At 35.3% G+C, this 18,803-nt stretch overlaps 1 protein-coding gene across 3 annotated transcripts; it reads right to left on the bottom strand.

The window, feature by feature from the left end:
- Positions 1 to 14,093: 14,093 nt before the first annotated feature.
- On the bottom strand, positions 14,094 to 18,648 carry LOC121975545 (receptor-like serine/threonine-protein kinase SD1-7). Of its 3 annotated transcripts, XM_042527258.1 has the most exons (9): positions 18,411 to 18,648; positions 16,208 to 17,305; positions 15,971 to 16,141; positions 15,787 to 15,882; positions 15,462 to 15,580; positions 15,169 to 15,379; positions 14,836 to 15,076; positions 14,501 to 14,651; positions 14,094 to 14,416 (listed from the first exon to the last, which is right to left on the bottom strand). In XM_042527258.1, exons 1-9 carry the CDS (start codon positions 18,484 to 18,486, stop codon positions 14,144 to 14,146), a joined length of 2,436 nt encoding a protein of 811 aa, XP_042383192.1. In that variant the 5' UTR covers positions 18,487 to 18,648; the 3' UTR covers positions 14,094 to 14,143. The 3 variants fall into 3 exon arrangements, with proteins under 3 accessions (XP_042383192.1, XP_042383191.1, XP_042383190.1); XM_042527257.1 differs by having other exon boundaries at positions 15,971 to 17,248; XM_042527256.1 differs by having other exon boundaries at positions 15,971 to 17,305.
- Between the last annotated feature and the right edge of the window lie 155 nt (positions 18,649 to 18,803).

The following is an 18,803-nucleotide window of genomic DNA, read 5'->3' on the forward strand; positions in this document are numbered from 1 at the left end:
GGAACCCCAACAAAGAATTGCAGACATGATCAGTGGCTCTCGTATCTACACACCAGGTGCTGGTAGATAATACCGCTAAACATGTTTCAACAACCAGAGCATGAGATATACCTTTGTTGTTTTGATTCCTACGAGGACAATCCGCCTTTCAATGCCCTGACTGCTTGCAGATGAAGCACTTTCCCTTCGGCTTCTTCACTCCAGCTTTAGGTCCTGTACTCTGAGATTTATTCACCTTCTTTACTGAGCTAACTTGTTTCTTCTTCTTCTTTCCTTTCGGTTTGGAAGTAGAACCATTTTCAGCATAGTGAATCTGAGAATTGTGACGAAACAAACCTTCTGCTACCTGAAGTTCTGTCAGTAGTTCCGCCAATGAATATACCCTTTTATTCATATTGTAATTCAGGCGGAATTGCTCAAAACTTCTAGGTAGTGTTTGGAGGATCATATCGATCTGAGTTTTCCCATCAATTTCTCCTCCAAGGATTTGTATTTCATTTAGATAAGCCATCATCTTTAGGATATGATCCCTCACGGGAGTACCCTCTTGCATGGTGGCCGTCATTATCTTTCTCATGGCTTCTTGCCTAGAGGCCCGATCCTGGTGACCAAAGAGTTCCTTGAGATTGTTCATAATATCATAAGTTGTTGGTAAATCTTGATGCTGATGTTGCAATACATTTGACATTGAAGCCAAAATGTAACACCGCGCTATCTCATATGCTTTTACCCATTTCTTATGATATTCAATCTCCTCTTAGGTAGATTCACTAGTGGGTGCATAAGGGCAAGACTCAGTCAGTACAAACTTATAGCTTTCAGCAGTAAGAACAATGTTCAGGTTCCTTTTCCAATCTATGTAGTTAGGACCAGTAAGTCTGTTCTCTTTTAGTATGATGGCCAGTGGGTTGAAAGTCATCCTAAGAATCACAAATAACTTTTGGTCAGAACTCTAAATTTAGAATAATATTGATTCCTCAAACAATACTATTTTAAATTAACCAACACCTCAAAACACCGTGAATTTTGTATGCCACGATAGTGTGGACGTATACAAATTCAACATTTGTAAAAGGAGGGTTTAACCCATTAATTTTATTATCTTGTCAACCTAACTTTTTGACAAATAAAATTAATAGTTGGTTTCCTTTGGTCACACGAATAATAGCAATGATTCCGATGGGGAGGATACTATTAGACGTGCCTAAGTGTATACCATTACTTGACACTAAGTCCATTAATAAGATTGTGCCCCTTCCGATGGGGAAGATCACACGCTCTTAATTAATTTCCTATAGTCATCCAAAATGGAAGTTTGTTCTAGTGATCCACAAACAAACTCATCCGATATGGAGGAAGGCACTCAGAGCCAACACGCAAGTTTGTTTGCATCACTTACAAACCAGTAATGGAGACCGTGGAATTTATTTAAAACCCCTCTCTCACTTAGTTATTTAAATTGAGGAATTTTGACTATGCTAGCCTACTAAACATGCACACAAAGCACAACATAAAAGAAATAAATAGAAAAAGTAATTTTCAACTATTATGACTTTTATCTATTATTGTCGTCCGTGTGTTGTCATCCCTAGCTGCTGCCATTTTTGGCCACCGCCACCGGGTCTTGTTGTCGCATCCATCTTGCTCCTTGTTCCGCTATGCCTCTGGTCCTCAAAATTAAACTTTTCCTAGCTACCATGTGTTCTTTTTAAATTAAACTTGGATCGCCTGCGGAACTTAACACGTTTGATCCTAAGTTTAATTTATTTGTTCTTTTAGGTTTAGACTTGGATCTCCTGCGGAACTTAACACGTTCGATCCAAATCACCTAGGTCACAAAGACAATTAAATATCTATTTCCAAAATCGACTTCCAGTAATGCATGGCGAGGCACATGGCTTTCTTGGATATGAGAGCAACCACCACCGACTAGACAAAGCCTTTTAAGGAAATTAAATATTTAACCGTCCCATAGTAACCCTAGGTTAACCACTAAGAACAATCAAATCAAAAGGAAAAGAAAAAACAAAAGAACACAACTTCAAAAACTAATTCGAAAAACTAGAATCGCATGCCTTTTGTATTTGGTATTTTTACAAAGAAACAAAACTAACATGATGCGGAAAACTATTATTAGTTATACATTTCTTTGTGAATAATGACCTCTTGATCTTCTACCGTATTCCTCTTCTAATCTCGGACGTTGTGTGGGCAACGATCTTCCGAGACGAGGACCACCTAGCACCTTCTTCTCCTTCCTTCAAGTTTCGGCCAAGCATAAAACAACTCAAAAGATGAAGAACTTTTTCCACCAACCAAGCTTCAAGGGATGCAAGCTTTCTCTTCTTCTTCTCCAAGCTAAGATCCGGCCACCACTTGATCTCCAAGAAGGATGAGAGGTTCGGCCACACCAAAGGAGAGAAGAGAACTTGAAGGAGCCAACCACACCAAGGAAGAAAAGAGGGAGAAAATAGAATAGAGGTTGTTCACCTTGAAGGCACCCAAACCCCCTCTTTTATAATCCTTAGCTTTGGCAAATAAGGAAATTTAATTACAATAAAATTTCCTTAACTTTCCTTGACATGAATTAATTAAGAAACATTAAATAAAATTTCTAATAACCCATGTCATGGCCGGCCACCTCATGGAAGAGTAAATAAGGCAATTTTCAATCAACCAATTAAAATTCCTTATTTGTTTCCGGAAATTTTAAAAAATAAAATTTTCCTTTAAAATCCCTTCATGGTTGATAAAAAGAAATTTCTATAATTTTAATTTTTCAACATGTGAATAATTTACAAAGAAGAAAAATAAAATATCCTTTCAATCTACAAATAAGGAAAGATATTTAATCTCTTTTCTTAATCTTTTGTAGAAACTTATAAAGAGATATTTTAATTTTTAATATCTCTTTTAAATTATATCTTCCACATAAGAAAATTTTAAAATTAAAATTCTTTTCTATTTTAATAGGGTCGGCCACCTAAGCTTGGGTTCAAGCTAGGGCTGACCACCCATGGACCAAGGCTTGGTCGACCCTAGCTTGGTTCTCAAGCTAGCTTGGCCGGCCCCTACAACATGGGTATGAAGGTGGGTATAGGTGGGTATAGTACTCTATAACTAAGAGGTTACGATAGGGACCGAGAGGAGGAATTGATTTTGGTCTCCCGATAAAATTAAGCATCCCGTGTTCGCCCAAACACACAACTTAATTTTATCAATAATAATTCATTCCACTAGAGAACTATTATTGAACTACCGCACCATTCCTAAATTACATTTTTGGGCTCCTTCTTATTATGAGTGTGTTAGTCTCCCTGTGTTTAAGATATCGAATGTCCACTAATTAAGTGAGTTACTGACAACTCATTTAATTAATATCTTAGTCCAAGAGTAGTACCACTCAACCTTATCGTCATGTCGGACTAAGTCCACTTGCAGGGTTTAACATGACAATCCTTATGAGCTCCTCTTGGGGACATTATCAACCTAGATCACTAGGACACAGTTTCCTTCTATAATCAACAACACACACTATAAGTGATATCATTTCCCAACTTATCGGGTTTATTGATTTATCGAACTAAATCTCACCCATTGATAAATTAAAGAAATAAATATCAAATATATGTGCTTGTTATTATATTAGGATTAAGAGCACACACTTCCATAATAACTGAGGTCTTTGTTCCTTTATGAAGTCAGTATAAAAGAAACGACCTCTAATGGTCCTACTCAATACACTCTTAGTGTACTAGTGTAATTATATAGTTAAGATAAACTAATTCCTAATTAACTACGACCTTCCAATGGTGTGTTCCTTTCCATCTTGGTCGTGAGCTACTGCTTATAATTTATAAGGTACTGATAACATTATCTTCTGTATGTGACACCACATACTATGTTATCTACAATATAAATTAATTGAACAACTACAAATAAATGTAGATAAATTTGACCAAATGTGATTCTTTATTCAAAATAAATGTCTACAAAAGCTTAGGCTTTCAGTATACACTCTAACAACATAAACCCTGATGCACCTCCTGTAAAATGTATTGGATGTCATTTGGTCCAATGCATTTGAGTAAGGGACATGAGAAAGTTCATTTATAGAGATGGTCCCCGATCATATTGAATCGGTCAGTCCTCTTCTTGATCATGGGTGCTTGTTCTCGCTCCACTGGTAAAATGTTTGTTGGTGCAATCGACCTCCAAGGTTTTAATGTCAGACAAATATGTTTATGTATGCTTAAGTATGTTTAAGTATGGAGTTTGATCTAGGGAAGTCCTAGTTGTAGGCTAGGCAAGGGAAGTCCTAGTTGGAGGCTAGGCAAGGAGAAAAATCTCGGTATATCGTGGAAGCCAGGTGGATAGGTCTGGAGGACTTGATCCCTAGGTAGCCGAATACTGAGTCCTAGTTGTAGGCTAGGTAAGGGAAATCTCGGTATGTCGTGGAAGCCAGGTGGATAGGTCTGGAGGACTTGATCCCTAGGTAACCGAATACTGAGTCTTGGTGAGTGAAGCCAAGTGGAGAAAATCCTAGGGGGTGGTAACCTTAGGTAACGAGAAGTCTTGGAGGAGTGAACTCCAAGCAAGGTTGATCAGATGGTTTCCGGTCGACCGTGCGCGGTCGACTGGTCCAGCGGATCTCGGTAAATCTAGGTTTAGGTTTACTATTATTTTCTGTATTACTATTATTGTTGTTGGCTAATATGGTATTGCAGGAAAAGTTTTAGTGGATCATACGATCAGACACTGAGCAGACAAAAGACCAAACATGTCTGGAGGATCATGTTTGGCAGGTAAGTTGAGGTATGCAACTGGAAGAGCGACAGTGAGGTCGGGTTCCTAAAGGGAACAACCTAAGGTTGCTGATCCAACTAAAGAAACCGGGAAGGTTTCCAAGTTGAGATCAAGACAGTCCTAATTGTCATACTCATGCATTATACTGTGTTAACCTTTGTGTTGCAGGGATACTTTGCTTAATACTGTGTTGCAGGTTTGGCCGGATCGATCGACCGAACCAGAGGATCAGTCGACCGAACCAAGATGACTCAGCACAGATCAGTTTAATCAGCAACGATCAGATGTAGAAGGAAACTACACTGATCGGTCGATCAAACCCGAGGATCGGTCGACCGAACCATCAATATTATATGCGCAGTAAATGCAGATCACGGCAAATCTCGACGAACAGGGAAGGAGCCTGTTCGGTCAACCGAACAAAGGGATCGGTTGACCGAACCTTTGAAGTCCAGTTAATGCAGAATATCGAGCCAGCGTCAGACTCCAGCTTGAAGATATCGAAGCTGGTTCGGTCGACCGAATAGAGGGATCGGTCAACCGAACAACCATCATACCTATAAATTGAGGCTTGAAGTCAGAGGCCAAGAATAACTTTTCTGATAAAAAATTCTTGCTCTGCAATCGTCTCGTCTTCATCTGTGCAGCAAGCTACATCATCCGAAAGTGCCGACCTAAGCTACATCTCCATTTTATTTGTCGGTAAAATTTATTTTAAGCTTGCATTTGTAATTCATTTAAGCAAGATAGTAGGGTGTTACTATCTTGCTCCATTGTACAATCTGCTTCTTTCCGAAGAATTTCGGAAAGAAGAGTTATAGTGGTTTGCTCACCGGTGCGGTCAAGGACCACGAGCCTTCGAGTAGGAGTCGAGCTAGGCTTCGAATGAAGTAAACAATCTGTCTCTTTTTACTTTCCGCTGTGCACGACTTTGATATAAAAGAAAAGAATAGTTTTAAAATGAGTGATATTCCCCCCCCCCCCCCCCTCTATCGCTTCCAACGATCTATCAATTGGTATCAGAGCCGGTTAGCTCTGAAATTTCTTAACCGATTTTCAAAGCATTTTAAAACTTTTTTCTTTTCTTTTAGTATATTCTTTTTTCTTCGTATATTTATCTTTCAAGCACTACTAATCCCAAGATAAAAGTCTTGGAAATATTTTTTAAAATCTTTTCTTGCAAGAATGTCGATATCATATCAAGAAGGACGAAGTATCTATGACCCTCCTCCGTATGATCAAGTATACTTCAGTTCCTGGAGGCAAATGATGGAATGCTTCGTTGGAAGTAACAATTTCGACAACTGGATCGCACTAAGACAACCTTCTCGAAACTCAGAATCGAACAAAAAGGTAATGAATATGTTAATAGATATTTTGCCTAATGAAGTTTTGTGTCAACTAGAAGGTTACAAGAATGCATTCGAGATGTGGACCAAATTGATCAAGCTTCACGAGACCCCGTTGAGGCTAGAAGATCAAGGCGAAAGTGAGTCCGAATCCGAATCTGAAGAGCTATCCTCAGAACCAGATCTAGACCAAATCAGTTTCATCGCTATAGTGGCTGAGGAGGAGGCTAATGGATCTGAACCCGAGTCTGACCGAACACTTGAGCCTGAATCCGAATTCAAAAGGTAATATTTTAAATACAAAATTTAAAGAACACATAACATGTTTTAATTGCAGTGAAAAGGGGCACTACAAAAATAAATGAGTCGATCTGCACAACCGGAGGCAAAGGAGGAGCCGAAGCCTAGAGTCCGGAAAAGGAAGGACCACATCGAATGTTTCAAGTGCAAAAAGATGGGACACTACAAATCTCAATGCTCGGAGAAAAGACTCAAGGATTCAGGGGGAGCTAGTATGGTAAATAATTTTAAATTATATGAAAATTTGCATGCTTTAGATCCTTTTTGCTTGAATGGTAATATAAAATTAAAAATGAATGAAAATTCAACATTAAAATTACTTAACAAAAATAATCTAACTAATAAAAACTTAATTAATTCAAATATAATTAAAATTGATCAAATCAACTCAAATCTTAATCAAGACCCAGATCCAGTTAATCAAAATTATTTAACAAAAAAATTAAATAAAAATAAGAAACTGAACTATAAATCAAAGTTTAGAAAATTAGAAAAACAAAACAATGTTTTGAAAAACAAAATTAATATATTAGAAAACATTATTAATAATTTTATCAACTCACAAAATCTAGATTTAAGTTATAAATCAAAACCAAATCTAAAACAAAATCTCCACAAACCTAATTATAATCATGTACCTTTTAATTATGAAACTAAATAATAATAATAATAATAATAAAACAACAATAATAACAAAAATACTAAATAATAATAATAACAACAACAAATCAATAAAAGAACACAATAAATAAACAACTAAACAATAATAAATCATGTATGACTTGTTTGAATTGTATGACTTGCCATGTTCATGCATACTTATCTATTATTGAACATGTCATGCATCTTTTCTTTATTTTACTAGTTTAGAACGGTTAGTTAAAAAGGTTTACCAAACCCTAACAACATAGCACCGGAATGGATTGGGATGATAGTACGTCAAGGAAACTTTGTCGAAGACATGTCTAGGCTGAATATGGAATTCTACCTGGTGCACTAGACTTAGTGGATCTGACCGAAGCTACCCCAGTTAAACATGGGCTAGTTAGACCAAAGTTTAGTATTAAGTTTTTTGGGCAGGAACAGTTTGGAAAGTCTTCAGCAAGTGGTCTAATGATATTCAAGTCGGTCATATGCCTCGCCACTGAACTGAAACTTATCCTTAGGACGCCTGCTTGATTAACCCAAAGCTAAGTTTGAATCTAACATGGGTTCAATAACCTCTTTCAATAAAATCAAATTCAAACTTAATTCAAACCTAATTTAATTCTAACGTAATTCAAACCTAACTTAATTCTAACGTAATTCAACCCTAATTTAATTCTAACGTAATTCAAACCTAACTTAATTCTAACGTAATTCAACCCTAACTTAATTCTAACTTAATTCTAACGAAATTCTAATGTAATTCAAACCTAACTTAATTCTAACGTAATTCAACCCTAATTTAATTCTAACGTGATTCAAACCTAACTTAATTCAAACATAATTCAAACCTAATTAAATTCTAGCGTAATTTAAATCTGATTCAAACCAAATAATTTTTAAAACTTAATTAAAATTATTTTAAAAACTTAATTAAAATTATTTTAAAAACTTAATTAAAATTATTTTTAAAAACTTAATTAAAATTATTTTAAAAACTTAATTAAATTATTTTAAAAAAGTATTTAAAATTATTTTAAAAACTTAATTAAAATTATTTTAAAAACTTAATTAAAATTATTAATTAAAATAATTTTAATTAAAATAATTTTAATTAAAATTATTTTAAAACTTAATTAAAATTATTTTAAAAACTTAATTAAAATTATTTTAAAAACTTAATTAAAATTATTTTAAAACTTAATTAAAATTACTTTAAAAACTTAATTAAAATTATTTTTAAAACATAATTAAAATTATTTTAAAAACTTAATTAAAATTATTTTAAAAACTTAATTAAAATTATTTTAAAAAACTTAATTATTATTATTTAAAAAAAATTAATTAAAATTATTTTAAAACTTAATTAAAATTATTTTAAAACTTTATTAAAAATATTTTAAAAACTTAATTAAAATTATTTTTAAAACTTAATTAAAATTATTTTAAAAACTTAATTAAAATTATTTTTAAAACTTAATTAAAATTATTTTAAAACTTAATTTTTTTAAAACTTAATTAAAATTATTTTAAAACTAAATTAAAAACTTAATTATTTAATTATTTTAAACTTAATTAAAAACTTAAAATTAATCAAAATTATTTTAAACGATAAATAAATTAATTTAACTTTAACCTTTAAAAAGTAATTAATTAAACTTAAATAATCATACTCAATTGAAACTAACTTTTAAATTTAAACCAATTATTAATCTAACAATCAACCTACAACCATAGCAATTAAAATTAATTCTTAACCTAATTAATAATCAGTGAATTTTAAATTAATCCTTTATTAATTATTTAATAAATTTAAAATCTCTAAACTAAATATCAGTTCAAATAATGTTACCATTAATTATTCATTCATTTTAACCCAAAATTAATTTAAGTTAAAATTCAATTTAAAGTTTTTTTTTAAAAAAAAAAACTCAAAACCAATAAAGTCATCTCACACAATTATAGGATTACTATACTTGGAAACTTAGAATGGGTGAGATGCTAAGAAAATTAAAACTTAAATCTTTTTTAAATTATTTTGAAAACTTATAAATCTATTTTCTTAAGAAAATATTTTTCAACTCTTGATTGATAATTGATTGGGTATATATAAATTATTATTGTTCATCGCCTAAATCTTTAGAACCTTAAGTCAATCATCATCCTTAGATACACATAGAATTGTCTTCCTTGTGGATAACAAGGATATCTAAAAGGAGTGTCTGATTAAGGGGGAGAGACTTGACTAAAGGATTTTTTTTTTTCAAAATCTTGCTTTTGAAACATTAAAAAATTTGCTTGATAAAACTTCATTACAAATATTTTTGAAAATTATCTTTAAAATCACTTAATCAAATACTTTTTGAAAATTATCTTTACATACTTATTTAAAGAAATATGGTTTTGAAATTAACTTAAAAATATTTTTGAAATTTTTTTTACAAAACTCAAAATACTATTTTTAAAACCTAGCTCAAGCATTATCTTTTCAAAATCATACTCTTCAAACTTTTTGAAAACTTTCTGAAAAATCATAGTTTCCAAAATACTTTGAATATTCCTTGAAAATAAAATTTTACTTAGAGAATTTCCTTGAAAATTACTTGAAAATATTTTTTGACCTCAGCTTTAACAAGGATGCTTGATAAAAACTCTTTCCAAATATTTTTGAAAAGTATTCTTGAAAGAAATTCTGAGAAATTTTTGCAAGCATTAAAACTTCTATATCATGGTTTTGCAAAAACTACTTTAAGTCTTGAAATACTTTTTGAGATATTTTACATAGTGCATTCTTCAAAATTATTTTGAAAAAGATACTGCAAATTTCCTCAATTTTTTAATGGAATGAGGCGTTTTCAAAATCTCTATGACTCATTTTTGAAAACTCTATTATACATCAAATGGGTGAGGGAATACCTTAGCATATGTTGAAAATATTTACAAGTATTCCATCATTGTTGGTGCAAAACTTAGGGATCCTTAGCAATTAAAGCCATTTATGGAGAATTCTTTTTGTTGTATGACAAAAGGGGGAGAAGAAGTGTTTAAGTTAGAAATCTAAATCTTTTTGAATTGACCTAACTTAAACATATTTGTCAAACATCAAAAAGGGGGAGATTGTTGATGCAATCGACCTCCAATGTTTTAATGTCAGAAAAATATGTTTAAGTATGCTTAAATATGTTTAAGTATAGAGTTTGATCTAGGGAAGTCCTAGTTGTAGGCTAGGCAAGGGAAGTCCTAGTTGGAGACTAGGCAAGGAAAAAAATCTCGGTATATCATGGAAGCTAGGTGGATAGATCTGGAGGACTTGATCCCTGAGTAGCCGAATATTGAGTCCTAGTTGTAGGCTAGGTAAGAGAAATCTCGGTATGTCGTGGAAGCCAGGTGGATAGGTCTGGAGGACTTGATCCCTGGGTAGCCGAATATTGAGTCTTGGTGAGTGAAGCCAAGTGGAGAAAATCCTAGGGGGTGGTAACCTTAGGTAACGAGAAGTCTTTGAGGAGTGAACTCCAAGCAAGGTTGATCGGATTGTTTCCGGTCGACCGCGCGCGGTCGACCGGACCAGCGGATCTCGGTAAATCTAGGTTTAGATTTACTATTGTTTTCTGTATTACTATTATTGTTGTTGGCTAATATGGTATTGCAGGAAAAGTCTTAGTGGATCAGGCGATCAGACACTGAGCAGACAAAAGACCAAACATGTCTGGAGGATCATGTTTGACAGGTAAGTTGAGGTATGCAACTGGAAGAGCGACAGTGAGGTCGGGTTCCTAAAGGGAACAACCTAAGGTCGCTGATCCAACTAAAGAAATCGGGAAGGTTTCCAAGTTGAGATCAAGACAGTCCTAACTATCATACTCATGCATTATACTGTGATAACCTTTGTGTTGCAGGGATCTTTTGCTTAATACTGTGTTGCAGGTTTGGCCAGATCGGTCAACCGAACCAGAGGATCGGTCGACCGAACCAAGATGACTCAGCACAGATCAGTTTAATCAGCAACGATCAGATGCAGAAGGAAACTACACTGATCGGTCAACCGAACCATCAATATTAAAGGCGCAGTAAATGCAGATCACGGCAAATCTTGACGAACAAGGAAGGAGCCTGTTCGGTGGACCGAACAGAGGGATCGGTCGACCGAACCTTTGAAGTCTAGTTAATGCAGAATATCGAGCCAGCGTCAGACTCCAGCTGGAAGGAATCAGAGCTGGTTCGGTCGACCGAATAGAGGGATCGGTCGACCGAACAACCATCATACCTATAAATTGAGGCTCGAAGTCAGAGGCCAAGAATAACTTTTCTGATCAAAATTCCTGCTCTGCAATCGTCTCGTCTTCATCTGTGCAGCAAGCTACATCATCCGGAAGTGCCGACCTAAGCTACATCTCCATTTTATTTGTCGATAAAATTTATTTTAAGCTTGCATTTGTAATTCATTTACCTCACCAACACTGACCCGACTACATGCTTATTAGTTGACAGATACACCCACAAAGGTTCATCCACCATTAGTTTAGTAAGTATTGGCAGGACGGACAAATAACTTTTTAACTCCTCAAAAGCTTTATCGTAGTCAGCATCCCATTGGAATTTGGTCACCCTACGGAGGATCTTGAAAAATGGCAAGCTTCGATCGGACAATCAAGAGATGAAGTGAGATAGGACTGTAATCTGGGTGGTTAGTCTTTGTGCCTCCCTCAGGTTGTGCAGTGGAGTCGTGTCTTGGAGAGCTTGCACTTTGCTCGGGTTGGCTTCTATTCCCCATTCAGTCATAATGTATCCTAGGAATCACTCGCTTTTGCTCCGAACAAACATTTATTGGGGTTGAGCTTCAGTCTGTATCGCCTTAAAGTCTGGCAGGTTTCTTCCAAATCTGTGCATAGGTCCGTCGCCTTCAGGGATTTGATAAGAATACCATCTACATAGACCTCTATATTTCGCCCAATTTGCTTTCAGAATATTTTGTTCATAAGCTGTTGATAAGTAGTCCCTACATTTTTTAGTCCGAACGACATAACATTATAGTAGTAAGTGCCTTCAGTTATAAAACTAACCTTCTCTTGGTCATCCTTAGCGAGTGATAACCTTCTCTTGATGGTAACCTTGATAGACATCCACATGTAAATTAACTCGCAACCAGAAGTTGAATCCACCACCTGATCAATTATCGGAAAGGGGTAGTAGTCCTTGGGGGAGGCTTTATTGAGGTCCTTGAAGTCAATGCAGATCCTCCATTTATTTTCCGGCTTGGACACCACGACCACATTAGCTAACCAGTTCGGGGACTGCACCTCTCAGATGTAGCCAGCCACTAGTATCTTGTCTACTTCCACTCGAATGATCTTATTTTGGTCTACCCCGAAGTGTCTCTTCCTTTGTTTGACCGGTCGGGCTTCAGGGAAGATGTGAAGTATATGCTCCATGACCTCAAGAGAGACGCTTGTGATCTCTTTGGGCTCCCAAGCAAAGACATCATTGTTATGTGTTAAACACGCAACAAACTCTTTTTTAAGTTATGGAGGTATGTTAGCAACTACTTGGGTAGTGGCTTCCGGCCGGCCTGACCGAATCTAAACCTCCTCCTTCTCTTCATAGACTAGGGTGGATGATGCCTCCCGAATGATATTGACTTCCATCCATTGCATCTTCTGGGTGGAGTTAACTTCAGTTTTTATTATATCAACATAGCATTTGCATGCTATCAATTGATCTCCTTTGACTTCCCCAACTTGATCATCAACAGGTAACTTTGTTTTATGGTAGAAGGTTAAAACTACTGCCTAAAATTCATTCAGGTTTGGTCATCCCAAAATGTCATTGTAGGCCTAAGGTATGTCCACGACTATGAAGGTTAATCGGTGCATCCTCAGTAGGGGCTCCTTCCCTAAAGATATGGTTAACTTTATTTGACCGAGCGGCTTGACCACGTTACTCGTGAACCCATACAAAGGGGTGCACCATGGGTTGAAGTTCGCTTAGGTCTATTTGTAGCTACTCAAATGCTTGTTTGAAGATGATGTTAATTGAGCTATCTGTGTCACCAAAAATACAAGAAATATTATATTGGCTATAACAACCTTAATTATTAAAACTTCATCATGGGGTATCTCCACCCCCTCCAAATTTTTAAGTTCGAAGCTAATTTCAGGCTCGCCCGCCTACTCTATACTGCAGTCGGCTGCATAGATCTCCAAGCAACGAGCGTGTGATTTTCTTATTCGGTTTGAGTCTCCATTGGTTAAACCCCAGCTATTATGTTGATATTGCCCTAGGCGGCGTTATTATGGCTCTCCTCTTGCCGTGTCAGGAGCTCTTGGTAAACCAAGGCAGGAGCTTGAGCTTGGCCTCTTGGTGGGGGTGTTCTCATGGACTACTATACTTGCATCAAGACTCTCTCTTGAGAGTCATCCTTCGTGATCTTAGACGAGCAATATCCTCCTTGACAAGGACATGATTCCGAAGATTTTAGATTTTGACATTGCAAGGAAATCTTAAGGACATAGACCTCAAAAAAAAAATGCAACTATTAGGCCAATTGGAACGATGTAAGCCCTTTAGGGTGAGTTTATTTGAGTGAAAAGATATAAGAGAGGAAGAGTGGGAGCTTAGTAGGGAAAATAAAAAAGAAATAAACATATGTTATCTATGTCAAAGTTTGCTTGACAAAAGTTTTACTATATGTTTGTGAAAATATCAAAACTTTTGATATATATATATATATATATATATATATATATATATATATATATATATATATATTGGTCTGGTGGTAATTGAGCTAACTAAATTTTGAGGTTCAAATCTGTGTAATGGACACTATTGGGAAGACTTTAATTTATCATTCTTATCCCAAATAAGAAATAGTCTTACATCTAATTTAGTGTGGGAATACCTCATGGTCAACGGTATAAAAAAGTCTTCATTTTCATAGATGATCTTCAAGTTTAACATGCTTAAGTTATACTTAAACCACAAATCACAAAAATATAAAAGTATTGTTTATGATAAAATTATATTCAAATAAGTGAAGGACACATTCATCGACCTGTGATTGTGATACTCATTTCTTTGGTAGTATAATCTCCGTCACTACGAGTTGATGTTATTATGGGTTGCTTAAGTGGAATCAAATGATCCTCACTTGTTAATATCATCACCACCTCTGTCATTGTTGGTCTGTTTTCATAGTTATCTTGTACGCACAAAAGAGCCATTCGGATGCAGCGTAGGATTTTGATTGTTGGATACGAGCAGCTTACTGCATCGTCAAGAATGTTCAAGGATCTTCCTTCCTTCCAAAGTCTATATGTCTAGAATTACATAGGAATTAGATTTTGAATTCTAACAACTTATGAAGGTAAAGGTAAATATGCATGTTTTCAAGTTAAACTTACATGTTGTAAAAGGTTTAAACCTGAATTTGCTTGGCCGAATGTTCTATTCCTCTTGCCGCTTAAGATTTCTAGCACTATCACGCCAAAACTGAACACATCTGATTTAAATGAGAAATATCCGCATGATAAATATTCAGGTGCCATATATCCACTGCACTCAAGAACTTGAACATTAGTTTTATTTTATGTTAGAAAATGATAATAATTTATATAGAAGAGTATTATTTGATTGTATAGAAAGATAGAAGGAACATATAAAAAAACAATAGGAACTATTTCTCTCCAATTTTATCTTTGGATGCAAGTAAATTTATCTTAAATAATAATTAACTTACAACGTTCCAATTGGTCTAGTAGTTCCATCTGCAAGATCTCTATCTCCTTCAGCTATTCTTGCTATGCCAAAATCTGAAATTTTTGGAGTCATATCTCTATCCAAGAGGATATTACTTGGCTTAAGATCACGATGAATGACTCTCAAGATAGAGTCTTGATGAAGGTATAAAAGGCCTCGAGCAATTCCAATTATAATGTCAAGACGTTTTTGCCAATCTAGCAAAGAACTTTTTGTTTTATCTGGAGTCATTTTCATAAGATTAGCCATATAAAGACAAATATCTAACCATTTATGAGGTGATTTAATTAACTCATTACCGAAACATATTTACCATAAATAAAGGCATCTAAGCTCTTGTTTTCCATATATTCAAGAACGATAAGTCTCTCAGCGCCTTCGATACAACAACCCAAAAGACGAACAAGGTTTCTATGTTGCAACTTGGCTATCAACGAGAGTTCATTTTGGAACTCATTTGGGCCTTGTGAGGAGTTTCTGGATAATTTCTTGACAGCAATCCTTTGTCCATCTTCTAATTGTCCCTGATAAAAAAATGAACTATTTATTTCATATTTGTTGATTTAAAAGATTGACCCTCTTTTGCTATACTGGAAGTCTTCTTACCTTGTAAACCACACCAAATCCACCTTCTCCAAGTTTGTTTCCATCAGAGAAATTATTTGTTGCATTTTTTATTGTACAGAAATCGTAGGAAGGTAGTAAACCCAATGTGTTGAGCATACCTGGCACAAAGATCACACCCTTAATCAGTATAATTCTTCCATCGTGTTCTTTGAGTTCAAAAAATTTATTAAAAAATGAAGAAATATGTAGAATTCAACTAAACTCTGTATTAAAATAACGAATGAGCCAATAAATGAACGTAAGGAATAACAGCATAAGAAAGCAGTGTATGCATAAGCAATGAGGAAGAAGAAAAGGAACTCACCTACTCCTTTATCAGTATTATGCAGATCACGAGAATCTTCTGAGTCGATCGAGACCAACCTGGACTCTGATCCATCATCACGAGTCATCGAGTCACCTGCGAGAACGAATTGAACACCATGATCGACATTACGTTCTCACAAATAAAACTAAAATTTAATTAGTGACAAATGTCGATTCATTACCTTCCTTTAAATTTGGTAACTGTAATAGCAATCCGGTTGACGCTCTGTTTCTCTTCCTCCACATGAGTAGGCCAACACAGCATAATAGAAAAAATCCCAGCAACAGAGGAATGGCTATCGCCGCCCACGCGTGCTTCCTTGTTGATCCATTGCTGTCAATATTTAGATTACCTGCCAGTCGAATGTATAAATCATCTAGTCCTTCATCATCAAAAGTTCTGAGATCCAACAGATCACCAGTCCAAGTTATGCATCCATAAGGCGCACTGATCACCGCATAGGCCACGCAGGAGCAATCATCCAAGCAAAAATTCTTGCAGTCATCGAGACTAATGTTTCCTCGTGCTGTAGCGTTCTCAGTGTCGGGCACTTTCACGTTATGCACCGCGGAAAACTGGTTCGACGAGCAATTCAAAGGCTTCTCACTCTGGCATCCGTTCTCCTCAATCTTTACGAACCCGGGCAAGCACTGGCAGACGGGGCCATTGTATTTCTTGGTGCACATTTTGTTTCGACCGCAGTAGTTGTACATATCGCACACGTCCTCCGGAATCGACCACAGAAGCTGCCACTCTCCCGTGCCAAGAAACCAACGCTGGGAGGTCCCATTGTGGCACAACACCGTCCGTGACAGCACCGGCTTCGGCGGGGCCGTGTAATTAGCCATATAATAGGTCTCATTCTCATTGGACACAAACGTGAAATTTATGGCTACCTGGCTGTTCGCCATCGACGGATGGCCGACGAACTCATTTCCGTTCCATAGGCCGCTGCGATGGTATTTGGCGGATCTGTTAAAAATGACCAAATCCGGAATAGGGAGAGCACGAATCAACTTGATGTAGTCTCCCGGAGAAGGATCCGCGGAGTTCTTCCATGACACTTCCCGCCATGAAGTGTTGGTTCGGCTGTTAAATCCGAGCTTCATACCAGGAAGATACGTGTCGCTGTCGTTCGGGTGCTCAAAGCTCTGCCATAGAATCGAGTAACTGTCGTTCAGCACGAGGTTTCCAGAGTCTAAAAGCTGCAAGCGTGCAGAATTGAGTCCTGTGGATCTCGTTTCCGTGGACCAAACATTTCTGTCTTCCTCAAATAATATTAGATTTCCATCGGAAGTGAAGTTGAAGGATGCCATGGATTTGTTGACAGGCTTGTTCCTATTGGCTATCCATACTACAGTGCCTTCTTGCGGTGTTAGATTGCAATACCAGATTCCTAAGTATCCGTTTGCTGAGCTATTATCTAGACTGAAGAAGCCCAGTCGGAACAAGTGATCTCCTGTCGATGTCAAGTTCTGGTTATTCACAAGTGCGCTGTTCTGGTACATTGTATCTTCTGTACCAAAGTCATAAATAAATAAATATATGTTATCGAAAGATGAAATTAACTTTTTTTTTTTTTTTGAAATATGTAAAACGGTATATATATTTTTTAAATTTACTGAATAATTTTATTTCTCAAAATCTTTATCCGCCACACCAGCTTTGCCCGAGGTATTTCCACTTGCCAATCAACGTCAACTGATATTTCGAATGAATAACATTGTACATGTAAGATGTTGGCCTTCTATTTGTTAGATTATATAATTTAAATTATATAATCTATTCGAATTATTTATTATAGCCTTAGGATAATTTATGTTAGATTATATAATCTAACACTATTAACAGCACCAGAGACATTAGATTTTGCATCGAATAGAAACTTTGGATGACTATCAACTGATTGTTCAATCATCCAATGGAACGAAAGTATTTTTAGACAACTAACTTATTTGCTACCACTTTGAGCAAGTTAGGTCAAGGAATAATTTAAAAAATAAATAAATAAATTGTTAAATTTTAAAGGGTAAAAATTAAAAGGTAGTTTTATTATCATTATCATTAAAAGGATTCTATTTTTAAAACATATTTTAAAAAATAGTACACCACCAATAATATTTTGTTCAAAATATTATTATGTGCTTCATTTTAGAGCTACTTAACTTTGACCAAAGTAGTTCCATCTTAAAATAGCTTTTTTAACTAAAATAACCCCAAATTTGACTTACCTTAGGAGTTTTTTGGTTAAAGAAATTCTAATTTAGAGTTGTTTTGACTCAGTTTTGATTAAAATTGTTTTAAAAAAAATTTACTTTAGAATTATTTTGACTTAGTTTTGATCAAAATAGCATCACTTTGAAGTTCTTTTTGTATAAAGAGCTCTAAAATAGAGCACAGAAGGGTATTTCAAATAGAAAATTATAGATGAAGTGACTTTTTAACAATTTTAAAAAGAGATGTGCCTTTCTGACTATGTGAAAAGATGCTATTTTGATTTTTTTATCTTTTCAAAGTAGGGTAAATATTTAATAAATTTAAATAAAAATTACTGAAATAAAATAAATTAATAGAATCTTGTGTGATGCTTTAATTCTGAATTAAAATTTCCTTCAACATACCAGAAGATGAGGACGGGGCAAGAAAGAAGAGTGTTACTGCTACTATTTTCAGCAAATGAGAAGGAAACAACTTCATCTTCGCTACGAAAGCTTGAGCTTAATGATTTGCGCTGCTTGCACCTGCAATCTACTTCCGTATAGCCTTTTAGAGTTGCTACAACTTATAACAAAAGATTCAATTTCAATTAACACCTTAAATTTAAAAAATTTGTGGGAGAGCAGGAAGTCGGGTGAACTTCTGTTTGAGAAACTGAAAGAATTGTGCGAATGCACTTAATTCGAAGAATGGCTGGATAAGTTAGCAATTTGTCAACATCCTATTAGAAAATGAATGGTTAACGAAACAACATGGAGATTGCCGTCCATTTCTTTCATTAATTGTATATGAGTTGT

This window comes from Zingiber officinale, chromosome 4B (genome assembly GCF_018446385.1).
Source record: "Zingiber officinale cultivar Zhangliang chromosome 4B, Zo_v1.1, whole genome shotgun sequence".
Taxonomy (NCBI): domain Eukaryota; kingdom Viridiplantae; phylum Streptophyta; class Magnoliopsida; order Zingiberales; family Zingiberaceae; genus Zingiber; species Zingiber officinale.